This window comes from Coenobita brevimanus, chromosome 82 (genome assembly GCF_032717465.1).
Source record: "Coenobita brevimanus isolate Jiangsu-jjx chromosome 82, ASM3271746v2, whole genome shotgun sequence".
Taxonomy (NCBI): Eukaryota; Metazoa; Arthropoda; class Malacostraca; order Decapoda; family Coenobitidae; genus Coenobita; species Coenobita brevimanus.
This window is the reverse complement of record NC_137035.1, coordinates 7,840,158-7,862,766: the sequence shown is the minus strand read 5'-3', so window position 1 is coordinate 7,862,766 and position 22,609 is coordinate 7,840,158. Positions and strand designations below refer to the sequence as shown.

General features: G+C 42.7%; 1 protein-coding gene across 1 annotated transcript in view; it reads right to left on the bottom strand.

Annotated features, from left to right (window-relative positions):
- LOC145409678 (uncharacterized) overlaps nucleotides 1-22,609 on the bottom strand; it is a 631,921-nt gene that overhangs the window by 412,909 nt on the left and 196,403 nt on the right. Inside the window, exon 8 of the mRNA XM_080280029.1 lies at nucleotides 14,165-14,299. Within this exon, the coding sequence (XP_080136155.1) occupies nucleotides 14,165-14,299 (135 nt within the window). The remainder of the gene's footprint in view (nucleotides 1-14,164; nucleotides 14,300-22,609) is intronic.

The window sequence follows — 22,609 nt, the reverse complement described above, 5'->3', positions numbered from 1 at the left end:
GTCAATTATACCTTTTTCAAAATTCCTTTCTTCTTCTCTACGTATTCTTGTGTATTCATTTCTTGTTCTTTTATATTCTTCCTTTGTTCTGTTGGTACCTCTCTTTCTCCAATTGTTCCACGCCTTATCTCTCTCTTTTTTTGCTATCATACACCTTCTATTAAACCACTCCTTTTTCCTGTTTTTTTTCCCTCTTACTCTTGGTACAAATTTTTCCACTCCCAAATTATAGAGGTCTAGAAAGATATCCCACTTCCTCTGTATCTCTCTTGTTTCTCTGAATTTTCTCCAATCCACATTTTCAAAAAAGTTTCTCAATCCTGTAAAATCTGCTTTCCCAAAGTTGTATCTTCCCTGTCTATGAAGCTTGTCTCTTGGCTCGACGTTTCCTATTAACATCTGGAACTCAATGACCACGTGATCACTTTTTCCCAAAGGACAGAGATATTCCAATGATTCTATTACATCGGGTTCTTTGGTGAACAGTAAATCTAACCTTGCTTGTGTGTGTGTGTGTGTGTGTGTGTGTTCTTACCTAACTGTATCTTTGCAGGAATGAGCCAAGCTCGTACTGTCCCGTGTCTTAAACCATATTTATCGTACATATCCTTAAATTTGTGAATTGTTTATGCCACACACTATTTCATTCGGTAGTGCATTCCATTGATCAATTGCTCTGTTTGGGAAACTGAATTTCCTTACATCTTTATCACCTCTCTTCTTATGCAGTTTTTTGCAGTGTCCTCTTGCTGATGCTTCTCCATATGTTAAGTAATCTTTTATGTCTATTTTCTCCTTTCCTGATATGCACTTATATAGCATTATTGTGTCACCTCTTTTCCTTCTCTCCTGTAGTGTTGGTAGATTCAGTTTATTTAGTCTTTCTTCGTAGCTTAGGTCCCTTAAGCTTGGTATCCATCTTGAAGCGGCCTTTTGAACTTTTTCAATCTTGTCTATATGCTTTTTAAGATGAGGACTCCAGACTACTGATGCATATTCCAGGGTTGGTCTAATGAATGATGTTATTATCCTTCTTAGCATGTCTTCATTTATGTATGTGAATGCTATTCTCATATTTGCAAGCAGTGTATACATGTTCCGTACCTTCTCGCTGATGTGGTAAGCAGGAGATAGTCTGTTATTGATAATCACACCTGGGTCTTTCTCTCTTTCTGATGTGTATAGGGTTTTATTTCCTAACTTATAATCCCAATCAGGTCTTTTTCCACTTTTACCAAACTTGATTACATGACACTTGTCCACATTGAATTCCATTTGCCATGTACTACTCCATTCATGAAGTTTATTTCATTCTTCTTGTAGCTCCCTACAAGAGTCTGTGCTAGTAATTCTCCTTTGTATTTTTGCATCATCTGCAAATATATTCAGATAGCTCTCATTTCCAGTGTTACTGTTTATATCATTTATATACACTAAAAACATGATTGGTGCCAGCACCGAACCCTGTGGTACTCCACTAGTCACTTCTTTCCATGATGAGTAGTTTCCTCTTAGTACTGTCCTCATTTCTCTTTTTATGAGAAAGTTTTGCATCCAACAAAACAGTTTGCCTCAAATTCCTCCTTGATGGTACAGTTTCCATAAAAGTCTTTGGTGTGGTACTGTGTCAGAAGCTTTCTTGAAATCTAAATAGATACTGTCCACCCATCCTTCCCTTTCCTGTATTGTGTTTGTTACTCTGTCATAGTAGCTCAACAGATTAGTAACACAATATTTTCCTTTTCTGAAACCAAACTGTCTTTCTGTTATCATACTGTGTTCTTCTAGATGATTTACCCAAGCTTTTCTTATAAGTTTTTCTAATACCTTGCTTACAACACTGGTCAGTGATACTGGTCGGTAGTTGAGAGGATTTTGTCTATTTCCTTTCTCGAATAAGGGGACTATATTTGCTTTTTTCCAAATATCAGGTAGTTTCCCTTGACTCAAGGATTTCTTGAAAATTAAAAATAATGGTTTACTTAACTCCTTTGCACATTCTCGTAATACCCAACATGAAATTTCATCATGACCATTTGCTTTTCCTCTGTCTAATCTACTTAACTCCTCCTGTATTACTTTTTCTGCTATTTGTGAGTACGTTTAAGTACTTGGGTAGTGTGATGAGTAAGGATGGAGGTTTGGAGGGTGAAGTGCTTGAAAGGGCACAGCAGGGAAGAAAGGTTGCTGGTTCTTTGAAAGCAGTGATAAGAAACAGAAAAGTGAGCATGGAAGTGAAAAAGTGACTACATGACAGTATTGTGATACCAACTCTAACGTACGGAAGTGAAGCTTGGACATTGTTGGAAGGTCACAAGTCAAGAGTGAGAGCAGTGGAAATGAGTTAGTTAAGAGGAGCCTGTGGAGTCACATGGAGAGACAGGCTGACGAATGAGGATATAAAGGAGCGTTGTGGTGTGGATGTGGATGTGATAGGAAGTGTTATGAGGAACACACTGAGGTGGTTTGGCCATGTGGAGAGGATGGAGGGTGAAAGACTGACAAAGAGAGTGTATGTGAGTGAGGTGGAGGGAGGAAGAGGGAGGGGGAGGCCGAGGATGAGATGGAGGGATGGGGTGGAGAGGTATATGAGAGAGGGGGGTGTGAGTTGGGAGCAGGGCAGTGAAATGGCGGGGGACAGGGCAACTTGGAGGCGATTTGTTTGTGGCCACCCCAAACGGGATTGAGGCGTTTGGCAATAGATAGATAGATAGAGAGTATATCTGGTAGTATGTGTGGACATGCGTGTTCCACATAGTCCCTCTCAAAATTTTTTTCTTCTGTAAAAACTAATTGGAAATTCTTATTTAGTGCTTCACAAATATCTTTCTCTTGTGTATAAGTGATTCCCTCGTCCGTAATGGATTGTATTATATCTTTTACTTTGGTTTTGCTTCTGATATAGCTGTAAAATAGCGTCGGTTGATCACTACTTTTATTTATTATATCCTCCTCAAACTGTTTTTGGGCTTCCCTCCTTGTTCTTGTATAGTCGTTTCTTGCCTGTTTGTAATTATTATACGCCCTTTCACTATTGTGTCTTCTGTATCTATTCCACAACAAATCTCTTCTTTCTTTTGATTTTTTACATTCTGTATTGAACCATTTCTGTATTTTCTTATCTGCTTCTTTGTGCTATGGGATGTACTTCTGGACTCCTATTTCATAAAATTCACAAAATTTTTTATATACAGCATTTAAATCTTGTCCTCTAGGCTCATATTCCCAATCAACTTCCAAGAAATACTTCTTTAGGTCTTGATAATTTCCCTTTTTATAGTTTAGGCTCTTTTTGTAACTGTCATTGCTGTTTACTATGTCATGCTTTCCTGAAATTATAATTTAGTACTGCAAGATCGCTTTTGCCAAGTGGAGGGTGATATATTAAACTGTCAATGTCATTTTCTTGCCTAGTAAATATTAGATCTAGCACTGAAGGTACATCAAATCCTCTTTTTCTGGTGGTTTCCTTCACATGTTGCGTTAAGAAAAACTCTTGTACGAGATCCAGGAGCTTTTTGTCCCAACAGCTTTCTTGGCTATTTATATCTAGAGTATTCCAATTTATATTTGTATTGAAGTCCCCAGTTACTATAATTCTTTCCGATTTCTCTTCCATTTTATGTAGCAATGATCTTAGACTCTGAATTGTACTCTCTGCCAGGTCCTCATATTCGTCTCTTTCCCATGTGTTTGATCTGGGTGGCATGTACAAATTGGCTACAATTACTTTACCTTCAGATGTGTCGATCTCTACTGCAATCAGTTCTACTTGTGATGGTATATCTAGGTTTATTTCCTTGACTTTTAGATTTTTCTTATTTAATATTATAATTCCTCCTCTTTTTTTTAAATTTCTGTCTCTTCTCCATATATTGTATTCCTCTAAGTTTATTATGTCATTGGATATCCTTGGTGTTAATTTTGTCTCAGTTAGGCATATTATTTGTGGTTCATTTTCTCTGACATAATCATTCATCTCTAGTAATTTTGATACCATTCCATCCACATTTGAGTACATCAACTTTATCATCTTGTTTATATACTTGTGTGTGTGTGTGTTCTTACCTAACTGTTCTTACCTAATTGTATCTTTACAGGAATGAGTCAAGCTCGTACTGTCCCGTGTCTTAAACCATATTTATCGTACATATCCTTAAATTTGTGAATTGTTTTGGCACACACTATTTCATTCGGTAGTGCATTCCATTGATCAATTGCTCTGTTTGGGAAACTGAATTTCCTTACGTCTTCATCACCTCTCTTCTTATGCAGTTTTTTGCAGTGTCGTCTTGCTGATGCTTCTCCATATGTTAAGTAATCATTTATGTCTATTTTCTCCTTCCCTGATATGCACTTATATAGCATTAACATGTCACCTCTTTTCCTTCGCTCCTGTAGTGTTGGTAGCTTCAGTTTATTTAGACTTTCTTCGTAGCTTAGTGTGTGTGTGTGACGATTCTCTTATTGTGCCACCTGATCGCCAGCATTTTGTCAGATTTTTTCAGGTGCACGTCTCCCCGCTTTGATCCTTCAGCCGCGGGGAAGGCAGGGTAGTGTGCCCTATTGCTACGGACAGTGCCACAGGATCCGACGCCGTGTTCTGAAAGGTACTTGGCGAGTTTGGGAGCTGTATAATAATTGTCCGTATACATGACATGATTCCCGCCAAAGTACTTTTCGAAAAGCACTTTCACCACAGAACCAGAGAATCCAAGGGGGTCAGTCTTGCTCAAGTCCACATTGCTGGCGGTGTAAATAACGAAGTCTAGGATGAACCCCATCTTGCAGTCGCACAGCACGAAAAACTTTATTCCAAAGCGGTGGCGTTTGCTAGGAATATACTGCACGAACCAAAGACGGCCCCTGAACAAAACCAAGGACTCGTCAATCACAACTTTATTGAAGGGCCGAAGGAACATCATAAACTTGTCCTTGATCAGGTTCAGGATTCCCCTCACTTTCCATAGTGGGTCAGTTTGGGAAGGCTCATCGTTGTTCGCAAAGTGAAGGTAAGTCATGAGTTGCCTGAAACGATAACGACTCATGTATTTGTTGAAGATGGGTGTGGGGCAAAGATCGTCAGCACTCCAGTATTCCTCGAGCTTGTGCTTCCAGTTATGTGGCATAAGAAGCATCAAGCCGATGAATACAAATAGTTCCCTGATCGTTACAGGAACCCATGCTGCCATCCGCGACATGGATGGCGTTGCAGCATCACCTTCACCTTCACGAACTGCAACAGATTGCCCTTCGTACCTGTTCGTCTTGGTACAAATCTGCTCCATTACTTTGTTATCAAGGAAGGCCAACAGGTAGTCCACACATTCACCATCCTCTGGGACAGGGAAGTCAGCCTGTATCCCACATCCACTGGCATCAAAGGGCAGATCTTCTGGCACAAAATCTGAGCCCTCAGACAATACGAAGGCATCCAGAGTGCCCTGCCTAGGCTGGGAGGTGGTGGGGGCGGTGGGGGGTAAGGCATGCCGTGTGGCAGTGGGTGAGGCAGGCGGTGAGGCAATGGGTGAGGCATGCCATGTGGCAGTGGATGAGGCAGGCAGTGAGGCAGTGGGTGAGGCAGGCCGTGTGGCAGAGGCTGTGCTAGGTCGTGTCGGTGTGGTGGTGGTGGTGGGGAGATAACGAGAAGGTTCAAGGTCACTCGCAGTGGCCTGAGTGGTGAGTTGCCTAGTGCGATTAACCTTACCACTAACTCTAACACTAGGTGACACTTTTCTACTCCTACTAGCACGGACACGGGGCCTACGGAAACCTCTACGTAAACCAGACTGCTTACTTCCCTTCCGAGGTGGTGAAGGAGACTCAGAAGACTCCGGAGAAAGTACAGCTGAAGATGATGACGAGAGAATGGGGCTGGGAGTGCGTGGCGGTATGGCGGCGGCGAGACCTGGTGTAGGGGACAATGGCCGGTCTGAGGAAGACAATGGCTGGGAAGCGGGGTCACCACTTCGTCTCACCTTGGCCCCCTTTCCATACACTAGACCCCTTTTCACTGGAGCCTTGCCTGTTGAGGTGCTGGGCACAGGAATTGTCACTTCAGGCACCTCAGACTCAGCACTCGATAGAGTGTCTGACTCGGCAAGGCTAGATAAGACACCGACGTCACTACCATAATCCATTGACGCTTTCAACAATTCAATCCCTATAGGCGAGTCACTAAGGCCCTTAGCAGTTCCTAGTAAGGGTTTGTACGGGGTGGAGGTCACAAAGCCCTTTTTCGGAGGGCTGGAAGGCACAGACTCGGAAGAGCTTGAGTTAGACATGGTGTCACCTTCAAAGATTCTGGTAGACTGACGCTAAACAGGGGCAAACTGCGGGAAAAAATGCTAGTGTGACAACTGGGGAAACAAGCGTTTCCAATTAGCATAAAGTGCTTGCGAGAGGAAGGCGCAGATTGACACATCTGAGCTGTCCACGCGCTGCCATATCACACGACGAGGGAGGGCCGGGCAGCGGTGCTTGGGTGGGTAAAAAAAATGATACTTGGCAACAACCGAGGTCAGTAGTACAAAGGTCAAGTGTGCTAAAAGTAGCCAAAGGGTGGCGGTACTGATAGACAATACCAGCTGGAGCCTGCTTGCCCGCAGTTATTCAAAATTTACTAGAATCGATCCGCCGTCATGTCCTTTTCGCCGAGCGTCAAAAACGCGACGATCCGCGTTTAAGGGGTTAAGGATAGAAAAGGTGTAGGCTTGTTCACCAGGTGGATCAGTGAAAGGAGAGGAGAGCCAAAGGTGGTGGTGAACATTGAAATCTCCAAGAATGGAGATTTCAGAGAAAGGAGAAATGGATAGAAAGTGTTCCATCGTAGAAGAAAGACAGTCAAAGAATTTTTGATAGTCAGTAGAATTAGGAGAAAAGTAAACAGCACAGATATATTTCGTCAGAGAATGACAGGAAAGCCGAAGCCAGAGTGTAGAGAATTCAGAAGAATCGAGTTCAGGAACACGAGAGCAAGATAAGTTGTTGCATATATATATATACACAACAGCCACCTTTGGCTCTGAAATGAGTATAGAGAAAGTAGGAGGATACAGAAAAAGGTTTGCTGTCAGTTGCCTCAGACAGCTGAGTCTCAGTTAGGAAAAGAAGGTGAGGTTTAGAGAAGGAGAGATGGTGCTCAACAGAGCGAAAGTTAGAGGAAAGGCCACGAATGTTGCTGAAATGAAGAAGAAGAGAGTCAGACAGTGGTTACAGGCACCTTGAGTTGTCACCGGGAGAGGGGCTGAAGGTAGGGCATTTATGGTTCCCCCCCCCTGGGGACTCCGAGGCTATGTTATTCGACGCCATTTTTTTGAAAATTTTGAAAAGGAAGTGTGGTGTGTACTGTGCATGTAGTTTGGTGTTGATAGTTGGAGAAACTTATATTGGAGAGCATGCTGGTCTACTCTCTGTGTTACTGAGACACTGAAAAAGTTCAGCAAAGGGGGATGGTCAGGACATGACAGTACTGTGATACCAATTCTAACGTATGGAAGTGAAGCTTGGACGTTGTTGGCAGGACACAAGTCAAGAGTGAGAGCAGTGGAAATGAGTTATTTAAGAGGAGCCTGCAGAGTCACATGGAGAGACAGGCTGACAAATGAGGATATAAAGGGGCGTTGTGGTGTGGATGTGATAGGAAACGTTAGGAGGAATACACTGAGGTGGTTTGGGCATGTGGAGAGGATGGAGGGTGAAAGACTGACGAAGAAAGTGTATGTGAGTGAGGTGGAGGGGGGGAGAGGGAGGGGGAGGCTGAGGATGACATGGAGGGATGGGGTGGAGGGGTATATGAGAGAGGGGTGTGTGAGTTGGGAGCAGGGCGGTGAAATGCAGGGGGACAGGACGACGTGGAGGCTATTTGTTCGTGGCCACCCCGAATGGGATTGAGGTGTCTGGCAATAGATAGATAGACAGATATATACAGTGTGTATATATATATATATATATAGATATATATTGTAATATATATATATATATATATATATATATATTGTACTATATATATATATATATATATATATATTGTACTATATATATATATATATATATAGTCCCTGTACTTTCCGGACGCCCACTTTCCGGACTCCCCACTTACCGGACATTGTGGGCCTGGACCTTCAGAACCTAAAAATGGCCAAAAAAAGAAAAATCCCAATAAAATTCGAATTTTTTCCCACCCTTAATTTGAAATTGCCGCGCAGCGCTAAACAACTGTTTACACCATGGCCCCTTCACCCCTTCTTTCCTCCCCCTTCCCCTCTCCCCAGTCATGGTTGCCATTTGGTATTTTTCCTTACCAAATGTAGGCCAATTTGGTACTGAAAAGTTCGCTTTTTAGGGAATCAGTACGATCCATTACCAAACAGATTATTCACATGTATAAAGATATAGAGAAAGATGGTGGACTGTCTGCTTTCTTTGATTAATCTGCTAGGATACACAGGGCACAAATAAATATGCTGCTGATTATAAGGAGTGATGATTTCCATTGTACATATAATTAGTAAAGAATAAATGCTTCCTTTAAGAATTTGGAAATGAAAAGTTAAATTTGGTAATGAAAGCTGAGGAGTTTGGTAACATGGCTGAGTTCAGATCTGCCAACCCTGTCCCCAGTTACTGCCTAACCTTCGTTCAGAGAAGACGTCCATCGTAATAGATGCCGCAAGTGCTCGTTTTTTTTACGAATAAACAGTGAATAAACTGCAATACCTTGCCACTAGACCACATGGGAATTTACAGTGTTGTGCAGTGTTAAGAAATTAGAGTTTAGAGTGCAAAGGATTAAGTGTGGAGTGCAGAGTGGCGGTTGAAACTGGTGTGGTTCAATTAAGAAGAATGTGCAATGTTAAATAATTATAACTCAGAGTGCAAAGAATTAACTGTAGCACAACACTGGATTACTGTACATGCTACAAGAGCATTTTCACCACTGCCAGAGACTTAGAGAGTTCAAGGAGGCGGCCACAGACGTGCTGTAAGTACAGTACCCTGTACACTGCTAGGTCTAAGTATTTTCCATACTTCTAATTCCTCATTCTCTGGTTTCTCTTCATTTATTTCATGCTTTATGTCCATTATTGGTGTGAATAGTGTCTTTAATAGGTTTAAATAAGTGCTATGCATGTCCGGCAGGGAGTTATTTACATGGCTTTCAAAGTTAGGCTAGGTTAGGGTCATAAGTACCAGTCCGGCAGTCAGAGGCCAACTTTCCAGACGGGACCACTTTCCGGACATGCCTTTGGCTCTATTACATCGGATAGTGGAGGGATTACTGTATATATATATATATGCCTCGGACCCGGACGGACCATATGTTGACGACTAAGGAACGGACAAAGGACATTCTGAGAGTGGGAACATGGAATGTGAGAGGAGTGAATGATGAAGTGAAAGAGAGAGAGATTGTTCAGGTGCTTGAGGATGCAAAAGTGGATATATGTGGATTGACTGAAACTAAATGGAAAGGTGAAAGGATGAGAGAATGGGAATACGGTGTAGGTATATGTGCGGGAGTCAGTGAGAATGAGAGGGCAAGAGAGGGAGTATGTCTGATGATAAGCAAGAAGTGGAAGGAGAATATAAGAGAGTATGGAACAGTGGGTGCAAGGATTGTATGGGTGAGGATGAAAGTAGGTATACAAGCATGGGCGATTGTATGTGTGTATGCTCCAACAGAGGATCGAGTGGCAAGAGTGAAAGATGAGTTTTGGGCGAGAGTAGAAGCATGTATGGACAAGTTTGAGAGGAGCGAGAGAGTGCTGTTGATTGGAGACATGAATGGCAAATTTGGGAATGTACGAGTGGATGGAGTGGTTGGTCAGTGGGGTGTGCCAGCTGAAGTAGATGGAAATGGTAGTGCTTTGGTGGACATCTGTGCTGGTAAGGGGTTGGCAATAGCCAACACCTACTTTCGTCATAAGATGATCCACCGGTATACATGGAGAGTAATGAGGAGGATGGATGGTGAACTTGTTGAATGAAAGGCAATGATAGACTACGTGTGTGTGGATGAGCGAATGAGAAGACAAGTGTTGGATGCAAGAGTGTGGAGAGGGTGGGGGAATGGAGTCTCGGACCATCACTTAGTGATGGCCAAGGTAGAGCTGCAAAGAAAGTGGTTGAGGAGACGAAGGGGAAGACAGGAGGAAGCAGCTCCTGTGAGAAGAGTGGAGAAATTGCAAGATAGTGAGAAAATGACAGAGTATAAGAGCATAGTGGAAGAAAGACTGGGAAGGTATGAGCTAGAGCAGATGGAAGGGGTGGAAGACGTATGTAAGATATTCACAGAAGAGATAAGCGCAGCGTGTGAGGCGGTTTGTGGAGTGAGGAGGAGATGCAAGGGTGTGCAAGGGACAGCATGGTGGAATGATGAGGTGAAACGAGCTGTGGAACAAAAGAAGAAGGCATATGGTGAATGGTTGGCGAGTAGAGGTAGGGGAGAAGATGAGAGAGAGAAGAGAGAGGTATATGTGAGCAGGAGAAGGGAGGTTAAGAGACTGGTGAAGGAGAGTAAGAAGAAAGTGGATGAAGAGTTTGGGAGGAATCTAAGTGTGAAATGGAGGGAGAGTAAGAAATTGTTTTGGAAGGAGGTAAAGAAAGTAAGGCAGTGTGAAAGGGGAAATAGTAGGGGAGTGAAAGATAGGAATAATAGATTGTTGGTGGAGAAGAGACAGAAATTGAGGAGATGGAAGGAGCACTTTGAGGATTTGTTGAATGTAGAGAGTGAGAGCAGTGTGAGTATAAGTGGTTGGGGAATGGCTGGGAGAAGAGGAGATGAGAGGAGGGAGGAAGAGATCAGTAGGTCGGAAGTAGTGGAAGCGATGAAGAAGATTAAGCTGGGAAAGGCCCCAGGAATTGATGGAGTGTGTGGTGAAATGCTTAGGTATGGGGGTGAGATTGTTGTGGAGTGGATATGGAAGTTGTGTAGATTGGCTTGGGAAGAGGGAAGGGTTCCAGAGGACTGGAAATCAGGTATAATTGTTCCTCTGTACAAAGGAAAAGGGGAGAGAGAAGTATGTGGTAACCATAGGGGTATTTGCCTTCTTAGTGTGACTGGTAAAATATATGGTAGAATACTCATTGACAGGGTTAGGCATATGACAGAGGAGCTAGTTGGAGAAGAACAAGGGGGATTTAGGAAGGGAGAAGGGTGTGCAGATCAGATATTTGGTCTAAGATGTTTAGTGGAGAAGTATCTAGAGAAGGGAAGGAAAGTGTATGCTGCCTTCATGGACTTGGAGAAAGCTTATGACAGAATAGATAGGCAAGGTATGCGGAAGGTATTAAGGATATATGGAGTGGAGGGGAAATTGTTGAGTGCTGTGAAGAATATGTACGAGGGAGCTAGGGCTACGGTGCGAGTGGATGGTGAGCTGAGTGAGTTCTTTGATCTCAATGTGGGACTGAAACAGGGGTGTGTGATGTCTCCATGGCTGTTTAATATATATATGGATGGGGTTGTAAAGGAGGTGCAAGGTAGGGCAGTGGATGTGGGGGTGGCCCTAATGAATGAAGGTGAGATTTGGAAGCTTCCGGTGTTGCTGTTTGCTGATGATACAGTACTTTTGAGTGAAGATGAATGGGAGTTGCAAGATTTGGTGAATGAATTTGGGACAGTGTGTAGGAGGAGGAAGCTGAAAGTTAATGTAAACAAAAGTAAAGTTATGGTGTTTGAGAGGAATGAAGTCACAGAGTGTGCAGTGAGGTTGGATGGTGAGGATATGGAGAATGTGAGTGCATTCAAGTACTTGGGTAGTGTGATGAGTAAGGATGGAACTTTGGGGAATGAAGTACGTGAAAGGGTACAGCAGGGAAGAAAGGTTGTTGGTACACTGAAAGCAGTGATGAGAAATAGGGAGGTGAGTATGGAAGTTAAGAAGTCACTGCATGATGGTATTGTGATCCCTACCCTGACGTATGGAAGCGAGGCGTGGACCTTGCAAGAGGGGAACAAGTCAAGAGTGAGAGCAGTGGAAATGAGTTACTTGAGAGGAGCATGTGGAGTGACGTGGAGGGACAGGTTGACAAATGATGAAGTGAAGGAACGTTGTGGGGTGGATGTGGATGTGGTTGAAAAGATTAGGAGAAATACACTGAGGTGGTTTGGACATGTGGAGAGAATGGAGAATGAAAGACTGACTAAGAGGGTGTATGTAGGTGAGGTGGAGGGAGGGAGAGGGAGGGGTAGACCAAGGATGAGGTGGAGGGATGGAGTTGAGAGGTATATGAGGGAGGGGGAGGTGAGTTGGGGGGAGGGGAGTCAAATGGTGGGTGACTGAGTGACTTGGAGGCGTTTTGTCTGCGGCCACCCTTTGCGGGATTAGGGCGTCGGGCTATAGATAGATAGAATATATATATATATATACAATAAGACGTCACTATAACGGACTAATTGGGGCCCAAACCATTCCAAAAAATGTGAAATTCCAATAAAAACGATATCCGCACTTCCTCCTGCTAACCTGGACTTTTTCCGATACATCAGACTTTAGTCCGGACAGCATGAACGGTTTTTAAACCATTTTGCCTACCATTGTGATACAGTACTGTGTTATAACATCACTGCATTAACCAAATGGTATACTGTACATAATAATACTGTACTGTACACTGATAAACATTTCATTTATTTACCTTATTGTGGTGAACACAGCTGAAGCAGTCAGGCAGTCTGGACTGCTTCTGGCTTTATTGAACTTTTTCTGATATATAGGAATTTAGTCCAGTAGCCCCTCGATTCCGATAAAAGCAAATTCCGGACTACTTAAGTCCGTTATCCTGAGATTTTACTATATATATATGTATATATATATATATAAGTAATCCCTGTAATATCCGGACGCCCAATAACCGGACACCCCACTACCCGGAAATTTTGGGCCTGGGCCTGCGGAACCAAAAAATGCCGAAAAACGTAAAAAAGCAAAAACAAAAAAAATAATCATACATTTTTTCAACCGTACTTTGAACTTGGTGTGCGGCACCGAACAGCTGTGTTTATGCATGCCCCTTGCTTTCCCCTCCCCAGTTACTGCCTAACTACCATCCTGACTAAATGCTCATTGCAGTGGATGCTGCACGTGCTTGTTTTTGTGAATAAACAGTGAATAAACTGCAATACCTCGCCACTAGACAACAAGGGAATTTACAGTGTTGTGCAGTGTTAAGAAATTAGAATTCAGAGTGCAAAGATTAAGTACAGAGTGGAAATGGTGGTTGAAACTGGTGTAGCGCAATTAAGAACAGAATGTGCAGTGTTAAACAATTATACCTCACAGTGCAAAGGATTAAGTGCAGCACATCATTGAATTAGTGTACGTGCCTCAAGAGCATTTTCACCACTACCAGAGTCTTAGAGGAGGCAGGTTAACCTTTGTAATGGAACGGCCACGGACGTGTTATAAGTACCCTGTTCACTGCTAAATATTTTCCATACTCACTTTTAATTCCTCATTTCCTGGTTCCTTTTCATTTATTTCATGCTTTCTGTCCCTTATTTGTGTGAATAGGGTCTTAAGTAGGTGCTATGCATGTCTGGTAGGAAGTTATGTTGGTGGTTTTCTGAGTTAGGCTGGGTTAGGGTCCATAAGTACCAGTCCAGGAGGCAGGGTCCCAGTATCTGGACGATCCCACTTCCTGGACATGCCTTTGGCTGTATTACATCGGATATTGGAGAGATTACTGTATATATATCCACATATATATACTTTTATAAATGTAGAGAGAGAGAGAGAGAGAAAGAGAGAGCATACAAATACAAAATCAAAGAGCTAACTTATCAGTAAGGGAAGAGTTGACATGACACTGGTGTTTTTTGTTGTTGCTTTGGCTTCAGGCTCATCTGGCCTTGAACCCTGTGGCCAGCTGGTTAAGTTTCCCTTTTCCTGCAGTTCATCATCTTTCTCTTTACAAATATAAAGGGACTACAAGAGGTGTGTTAAGCATGACAGGGAAACTGACTATGAGACGATTGTTCAATTAAACAGACAAATTACAGTATCTGGCTCCATCCGAGCCACTTCAAGGATGCTGGAGAGCACCCATGAAATGTTCTCAAATGGAAGAATTGCACCATTCACCTGTCCTTCATGGTATTATACCCACACAATGATTATGCGTATACAGTACTGTATTGTAATGCCTTTCTATCACTTACCAATTTGTCAAGTACTTCAATAATGATGGACTTCTTGCCAGGGGTGATATCAGCCTTTTCAAGCAACTCAAACATGAAGCTGCCTGGAAATGTAACACCAGAGCCATCAGATGGAATGGGCACAGCATCAATAGCCTGAAGGGGAAAAGAAATATTTAATGGTGGTAGTAGTAGTAGTAGTTGTAAAGCAGTAGTAGTAGTTGTAGAAGCAGTAGTAGTAGTAGTAGTAGTAGCACCACCACCACCACTACCACCACCAGCAACAACAGCAGTGGTAGCAGTAGCAATAGCAGTAGTAGTAGTAGTAGTAGTAGCAGTAGTAGTAGTAGTAGTAGTAGCTGTAATAGTAGTAGTAGTAGCAGTAGTAGTAGCAGTAGTAGTAGTAGTAGGACTACAGTAGTAGTACAATCAATCCTCGTAAATTGTGTGTTTATAAATCACGGATAAGTGGCTGTCAGAGTGAAGGCACCCTTAAATCGCTGTTAAGTCACGAAAATCGTGGACCTAGGCACTGAAGTGGGCCTTTCCCAAGGAGAATTGTAAACCACGGCATTCAAATTGAAAATCATGACCCAACAACCAATCACCGAGCATCCCTGGTGGCATATGTGTATACTAATGCTGCCATGTTGTTGTTGTTGTTCTTGTCCTGCCAGTCCGCACACTACAGACCGTCGCCATGGAGTACGAGAGCTAACTGCCTTTTTTGTGCAACTTCCCCCCGCCTCCTACCTGCCATGGCCCCTCCCGACCCCCCAGTGAAGCGCTCTAAGCAGTATGGCATCAAGAAGCTGCCGCAGTTGTTGTGCAGCCAACGTTTGGAGCTCATTCGTCGTGTTGAGAGGGGAGAGAAGTTTTCAAAGCTGGTGAAAGAGTTTGGGAAGAACAAGTGCTGAGAGGTTCTAAGTTCTTCCCAACACCACCCCACTCCATTCACTTAAGCAATTTCATCATAAGATTAACCCCTCCGTGGCCGCCAGCGTCGAATGACGTTTAGCCAATAAATGGTCGCCGGCGTCGTTTGAGCACGGCCAGTAAAAAACTGCAAAAATTTTGGGGAAATGAGTGAACGTTCTGAACTTCTTCACACTGACCTACACTACATTCCCATACACCCCATCAAGCAGTTCAGAGCCTGCTGCTGTGATGAGTGGATTTTCGATTTTTTCGCTCCTGGCCATGCCTAAACACACACAACTACACCCATTATCTTGACCCAGGCAGAACATATCATCTTTGTTCTCACTCGCAAAACACACACAACCACCTGTTTACGATTATGAAGTAATACAGGCACATACAAAAAAGACATGATAATAAGTGAAAAATACATTTTTGTCTTGGTATCTTTACCTATTTGCTCAGGTTTGCTGTAATGATTTGGATCATTTGACGTAGTGCAACTTGTAGAAAACTGTGAAAACCTTCGGGAAGTGAACGAAAATCTGGGACATGAGACTGACCTTGACTTCACCCTCTCACACATCATCTGGCAGTTCACCACCTGCTGTCGTGACATGTGGATGTGCGATTTTTTCGCTCGTGGCCATGCCTAAAAACACATAGTTACACCCATCATCTCGACCCAGACAGAAAATACAATCTTTTTCCTCCCATGCAAAACGTACACAACCACCCTGATTATGAGACAGCAATATATATTGTGAAAATAACAAGGTAAAATGATAAAGATGAATGTAAAATGATAGAGAAAGAACATGTTATGACAGAAAAAATACGTTTTCCACCGTCTGTAAACATATTTATTTCTGCTTTGTATCTGTATTAGTAATAATTAGATTTATTCTTGGTTCTGAAACTGCATTACGATTCTATTGTTAGCCATGCTCGTGGTGTGGGAGCTAGAAGTTGCGACTCAACTTCCGTATTGCTAATCGGATCTGATCCTCCACTTTATTCTCCCATGGCAGAGTCTAGCCTTGGAGGACGTGCAGTTTTCTCATTTAGGACTAAAAATTCAACTCTTTCGCTCCCTTTTCCAAGCATGGGCACAACGATAACGTAAAAAATAACTCGAAACTATCATAAATATATTTTATATCAAAAAGGTGAAAATGCATTCATAACATTTTTTTTTTTCCAGCCATTCCTAACATATTATGTACTGAAATCATTCGATATCATCATATCTCATATATGCACAACATTTCAGCACCATTCGCATTGTTTTGGGAGGTAAAAAAAAAAAAATAACAACACCTGCCCAGTTGCGTTGTGGCAGAGCCCCTGGGAGGCAATATTGGTTGCCGATATTTCTGCAATTTCCGCGCTTCATTGCAAGCCACAAAATGCGTCTAGGAAGCTGGGATTTGCACTATTAGGTGAATCTGAACTTTCTCTTCAATATGGCAAGGAAAAAAAATCAATTTTCGAAACATCAAAAAATGGCCCTGGCGTCAGCCTGCGGTGCACGAAAAATTCCGGGCCTTCAGCCACGGAGGGGTTAAGGTTAGATCCCTTAACACTGCTTATTTCTATTAAATACATGCACTGAATATTCTTAAATTTGTATGTTTGTGTTTGATGGTGCCTAGATAGGTGTAGGTAAGGTGCAGTGGAGGGTGATTGGCCAAAGTCCAGACCCAAATTAATTTTTCACATAAAAGTTATTATTTATAAAACCACGGAATTTGTACATCGCGGCAGTGGTCCAAACCCAAATTACCGCGATTTACGAGGATTGAGTGTAGTAGTAGTAACTACTAGTAGCAGTATAGTACACCACCAATTTTCCAGCATCAGATTGGCTGGCATCTCATTTAAGACAAAATTACAAGAGGGCACTTGAAATTCCCATGTCTGCCAGATAGTCTACCAGGACAACATATGTGGTGTTCAGTGTAGTGCATGCTCAGCTGAACTGCTTACACTGCAGGGCTTGGTGGTGATCCCTGTACAATATTTTGTGTCTCTTGGCATATTTTCTATCTATCTATTGCCAGACACCTCAATCCCGTTTGGGGTGGCCACAAACAAATCGCCTCCACGTAGCCCTGTCCCCCACCATTTCACTGCCCTGCTCCCAACTCACACCCCCCTCTCCCATATACCTCTCCACCAAATCCCTCCATCTCATCCTCGGCCTCCCCCCCCCCCTCCACCTCATTCACATACACTCTCCTCGTCAGTCTTTCACCCTCCATCCTCTCCACATGGCCAAACCACCTCAGTGTATTCCTCCTAACACTTCCTATCACATCCACATCCACACCACAAGGCTCCTTTATATCCTCATTTGTCAGCCTGTCTCTCCATGTAACTCCACAGGCTCCTCTTAAATAAAACTGTCTCACTCTTGACTTGTGTCCTTCCAACAACGTCTAAGCTTCATTTCCATACATTAGAGTTGGTATCACAATACTGTCATGTAGTAACTTTTTCTATCTACAGACTTGAAAAAGGCGAATATTGTAAAACAATAATGGCTGAATATAAATGTTAATAGGAATGAAAGTTTACTTTGTTGGAAGAAAAATAAATAAATAATATGCCTGCATTTCATACGTACATCATTTTTTTTTTTTTCCACAAAACAGCTGAGTGGCGGGTGAGGGGTGGAGTGATGGAGGTCAGGTGGGGAAGAAGAAGAACAGTCGGAAACGTAAACAAACTCACGTGGGGGCACAGGTGTCGTGATAATTCTACAGTGCAGTCTTAACACATCATCAGTTCACTAATAAATGTTCAAGCTTTTATTTCTTTATTTTATTTTTCAATTTTTATGAGTACAGTACATATAATAAATACAGTAATTCGGTAAACAATGAACTGGTGCAAAATGCAGTACTGCGAATTGCTAGACATTGCACACGTGCGTTATGACCATGGTGTGTGTTTACAAGGCAGTTTTTCAGGCGGAATCTCTTAGTGTAACCCCTAATGTGACTGGTGAGTACCTGAACTGTATTTACTGCTGTGACAGCCTTTGTATAGATTTGACTTGAAAATCAGAAATACGGGAAAAATCTGTAACCAGGAAGGTAAATTCCCCAAGCCACCCGGTTAACTGGGATTGTACTGTATATTAAGAAGACAAATGCCCCTATGATTACCACACACTTCTTTTTCCCCTTTTCCTTTGTACAAGGGAATAATTATACCCGACTTCCAATCCTCCGGGACTCTACCTTCCTCCCAGGCCAATCTGCACATCTTCCACATCCATTCTACTACAATATCTCTCCTATGCTTCAGCATTTCACCACACACTCCATCAATTCCTGGGGCTTTCCCCAATTTAACTTTCTTCATTGCTTCCACAACTTCTATCCTACTGATTTCTTCCTGTCTTCTCACCTCCCTTACTTTCATTTAACCCTACCTATGGCTTCTAAGAAAGAGGCAAGTGTCAGTGGTGGTGTCAAGCATAAACACCAGTAATTTCTAATACAGTCAAACCTCCCTGACTGTGGTTATTTGGTCCACCAACTACAGCAACGACAAAACCCTCAGTAACCAAAGACAGTCCGGATTCGTTGTGCATAACGAATTATCATAAAACAAGGCCGATATAACACGGGTTCACTTGATCAGGGAGGGTGACCTCAGCCACGAAGCCTAAAATCACCAAAAAACCTCTGCCACTCACCTGACATTTGTCCTATACCGGTATGAGTCGTGAATAAGGGTCCTTCCCCAGGAAGATGGGGGACAGTTGGAGGGCCTGGATGATCACTCCACACAATAAGATATGGCATAACTTCACTTAATATCACAAATGACATTATTTGTTAAGCACCTGCACTTATATTTGGTGATAGCAATGATGTTTCAGTGGCCTCTAATGCACAAAAGAAAACAAATGGTTGACGATCACAGGGGATGTACACACTGGGTGTCCATCTTGGCTCAATCAGCTAGGTAGAGGCCCATTATGGGAATGAAGGTTATGTACAGTTGACACAATTTTTAAGTCACAAGGGTCAGTATTTCACACACAAAAAGGTATCACTTCACTTAATATTGCATACTGCACTATTTGTTAAGCTGACTCCGTTCCTTCTTTACCCTGGCACAATTGTTGACTCTATACACGGGTTTTATCCGCCCCTGTGTGGAGTACAACTCTCATGTGTGGGGAGGCTCTCCACATACAGCTCTTCTCAACAGGGTGGAGTCAAAGGCTTTTCATCTCATTATCTCTCCTCCTCTTACTGACTCCCTTCAAACTCTGTCTCTTCGTTGCACTGTTGCATCTTTATCTCTTTTCTATCACTACTTCAATGGTCACTGCTCTTCTGAACTGTCTGCATGCATTCCTCCACCTCTACGACGGGCGCATAGCACCCGTCTAGCAGCAAACTCTCATCCCTTTTCTGTCTAACTCTCTAATGCAAGAGTTGACCGTTACTCCCAGTCCTTCATTTATGCAAAAGGTCAACTCTGGAACTGTCTCCCTCTGTCTGTGTTTCCTGCTTCCTATGAGCTCCAGTCTTTCAAACGCAGTGTGTCCAGGCATCTTGAAATGATCGGATCTTGAACTTGGCTCTCTCTTGTATTTTGCTTTTCTCTTGGAAGGAACAATAATTGTGGGCCCAAGGCCTTTGGTTCCTTCTTCTTCGCATAAAAAAAAAAAACTTGCACCATTATTAGGTGATAGCAATGGTGTTTCAATGGCCTCTCCTCCCTAAGGACTCTGTCAATGGCCTCTCCAAATCAACAAAATCAAAGTACAGATCATTTTTTTCGCGTATGTATTTTTCCTGAAGCTGTCAAACAGTGGAAATGGTATCAGTGGTCCCTTTGCCTGGCATAAACCCAAAATGCATCTCATCAATATTCACTCTTTCTCTAATCTACCTCCTAGAACTCTCTCCATTACCTTCATTATCTGGTTCAGAAGTTTTATGACTATAATTTCCTCTTTCCAGGATATCACCCTTCCCCTTGTACAAATTTACATTCACACTCTTCAGCCAGCCATCTGAGACAACACATTCAAATATAATGTATTTATCAAATTACAAACTAACTCTACTCCTGGAGCTACTGAGGCCTTCAATATTTCTGCAGTAAGCCTAGACCTATTCACTGTCTTAAATGGTCCTTAAACTAAAACACACAGAATAATTAGACAATATTGTATCACTGTGGTTAGAATGAATCTCAAGAAAAAAACCATACCTACACAGAAGTCTTCTGTAATAGAGTTGTGGTGGACAGGTTGGAACCTGCAAGTCAGGCGGTACACACTGCAAGTGTTCCACCTTCGGCATGTCTTGAGCTAAGCATTTACTTTCAATGGTGCACGAGCTATGAGAAGAAATTCGATTTCAATTGTTCAATTAATCTTCAGCAAAATGTATGTAATAAAAAATATAAACAATTTATCATAGCCTTTTCTGGACTTTAAGGAATTTATATAGTCCTAAAATTGGTTGTTAATTAGATATCTAAATTCATATAGCTAACTTAGTGTAGCAGTACTCTATTTTATAGGTGATCCAATCTGGACATCTCAGTAAGCCACGGCCACTTTCCCCAATGCCTAAGTTATTGTACCTCCTGGCTGAGCTGTAGGCTATCACTTACCATCTGACCACTGAGCTATTAAGATCTCATTATAACACTCATCATGTGTTATCAGAATGTATTAATACCTGTACATCTGCAGTTATTTGTCCTGCATAATTTTCTCTTACACCACTATACTTGTGAATTTTTTTTTTTTTTTTTTTTTTTTTTTTAAACGTGTCCGACTCTGGGCAAAGGCTCAGGGCCTATTTCTTGGGGGCAGTAGCCTATCCCAAGGCCCAGTAGTCCTCCTACACCTCCACATGTCACCACTTCGGAGCTAACACCCACCGTCCATATTGAATACATGCTAGGGCTGTCTCATACAGGACTGGTGTATTGGTATTAGCGGGGGTACTTTTATGACATGTCGGCGGGTCATCTGGTAGATCAGGAAAGTCTGCTTTTAGGAAATTCAAATCCTTAAACTGTTCCCTGCCCCAGCCAGGATTCGATCCTGGGTCCATTAGGACTGCAAGCCGCCTCTCTACCGATTCAGCCACGCCTCCTATGGAAATTAATTCAGAAAAGGTTGAGAGAGAGGCTACAGTAGTAAAATTAGAGCGAAAATAAGTGGAAGGATGGTTGAAAAATGTTTATACCACTCTTTACTTATCATTGGTTTTTGCAGCAACTATCAAATCAATTCAAGCATAAAATAAGAATTCTCAGAGAGAAAATTATCTTGATTACCATGGTCACTTCAAATTTTATGATAAGTATGGCAGAGCTGAGGCAGAGAATTTTTTATGCAAAGATTTGTGAGAGCATTGATTTGTATTCACTGGCATGATTTTGGCACCATTTCGTGTTGCCAATCGTGGCTCAGCACAACTCAGCCTCAGCCGCTTGGACACCACTGTACATTACGAGTGAGAGAGAGAGAGAGAGAGAGAGAGGCGACCAGGTACATGTTTATCGGTCTCCTCAGCTAGAGTGTTCATTGGCACAGAGCGATAGAATAGACCAGTTTTATCAGCATTATAGACTTGACCGAGTGTGAGGCCCTCCCTATTGATCAAGCCCTTCATCTTCTACTCCCTCCTTGTTGGCGTCCAAAGCTTCGCCATGGGCCTTACAGTTGGTAAGGCCATGCCGTAACTTGAAAGCGAAGAGCCAACCCTTGGATGCCTTGGGAGTCTGGGGGTGTCATGTAACCTTGCAAACTTCTCAGCAGCAGCCTTCAACTCCGTGCCACACACCAGCAGCACGTTGTTGATGATGCCAAATCAGCGTGGAGTGGTCGATTCCTGCATACCGGGGAGTATACATCATCTTCCTCTCCACGCTGCATTTGTTGTTCAATGAGAAGTCAGCCATGTACTGTACGAGTTTGTTGCGAGATCTCTTGATATCAAACAATGCAGAGCGGGCTAGGCTGAATTCACGGAGGACGCGTGAGGTCGACCATCCCACTTCCACCTTGTCCAATATCTCCCTCTTCTTCTCCAGAGTCAAAACCATTCGCTTCCTCTTCTCGGGCGGCGGGGCCATCATCACCCACATGAAGAAGAGGCAGGAGAGGAACAACAGAGCCTGCAGGAGGTAGGGCACCACCACAAAAGCAACACATGGGTGGCCATGGTGAGGAGCATGCACTCACGACGAATGACGGGTGGGAAGTGGGGAGGATACAGGGGAGCTCTAGTGGACGTCGGCAGAAATACACACCAAAACACAGCTGGTCCGCGCCGCACGCTGAGTTCAAATTATGTTTTTTTTTTTTTTTTTTTTTTTTTTTTTTTTGGGGGAATTTGGGGGTTACGAAGTCCTGGTCCCAAAATGTTCGGTAAGTGGGGAGTCCAGAGAATATAAAGATTACTGTATATCTATATCTATCTACTGTATATATATATATACAGTAAAAGCTTGATGTAACAGAATAATTCAGCCAACCCCTATTCTGTTTTA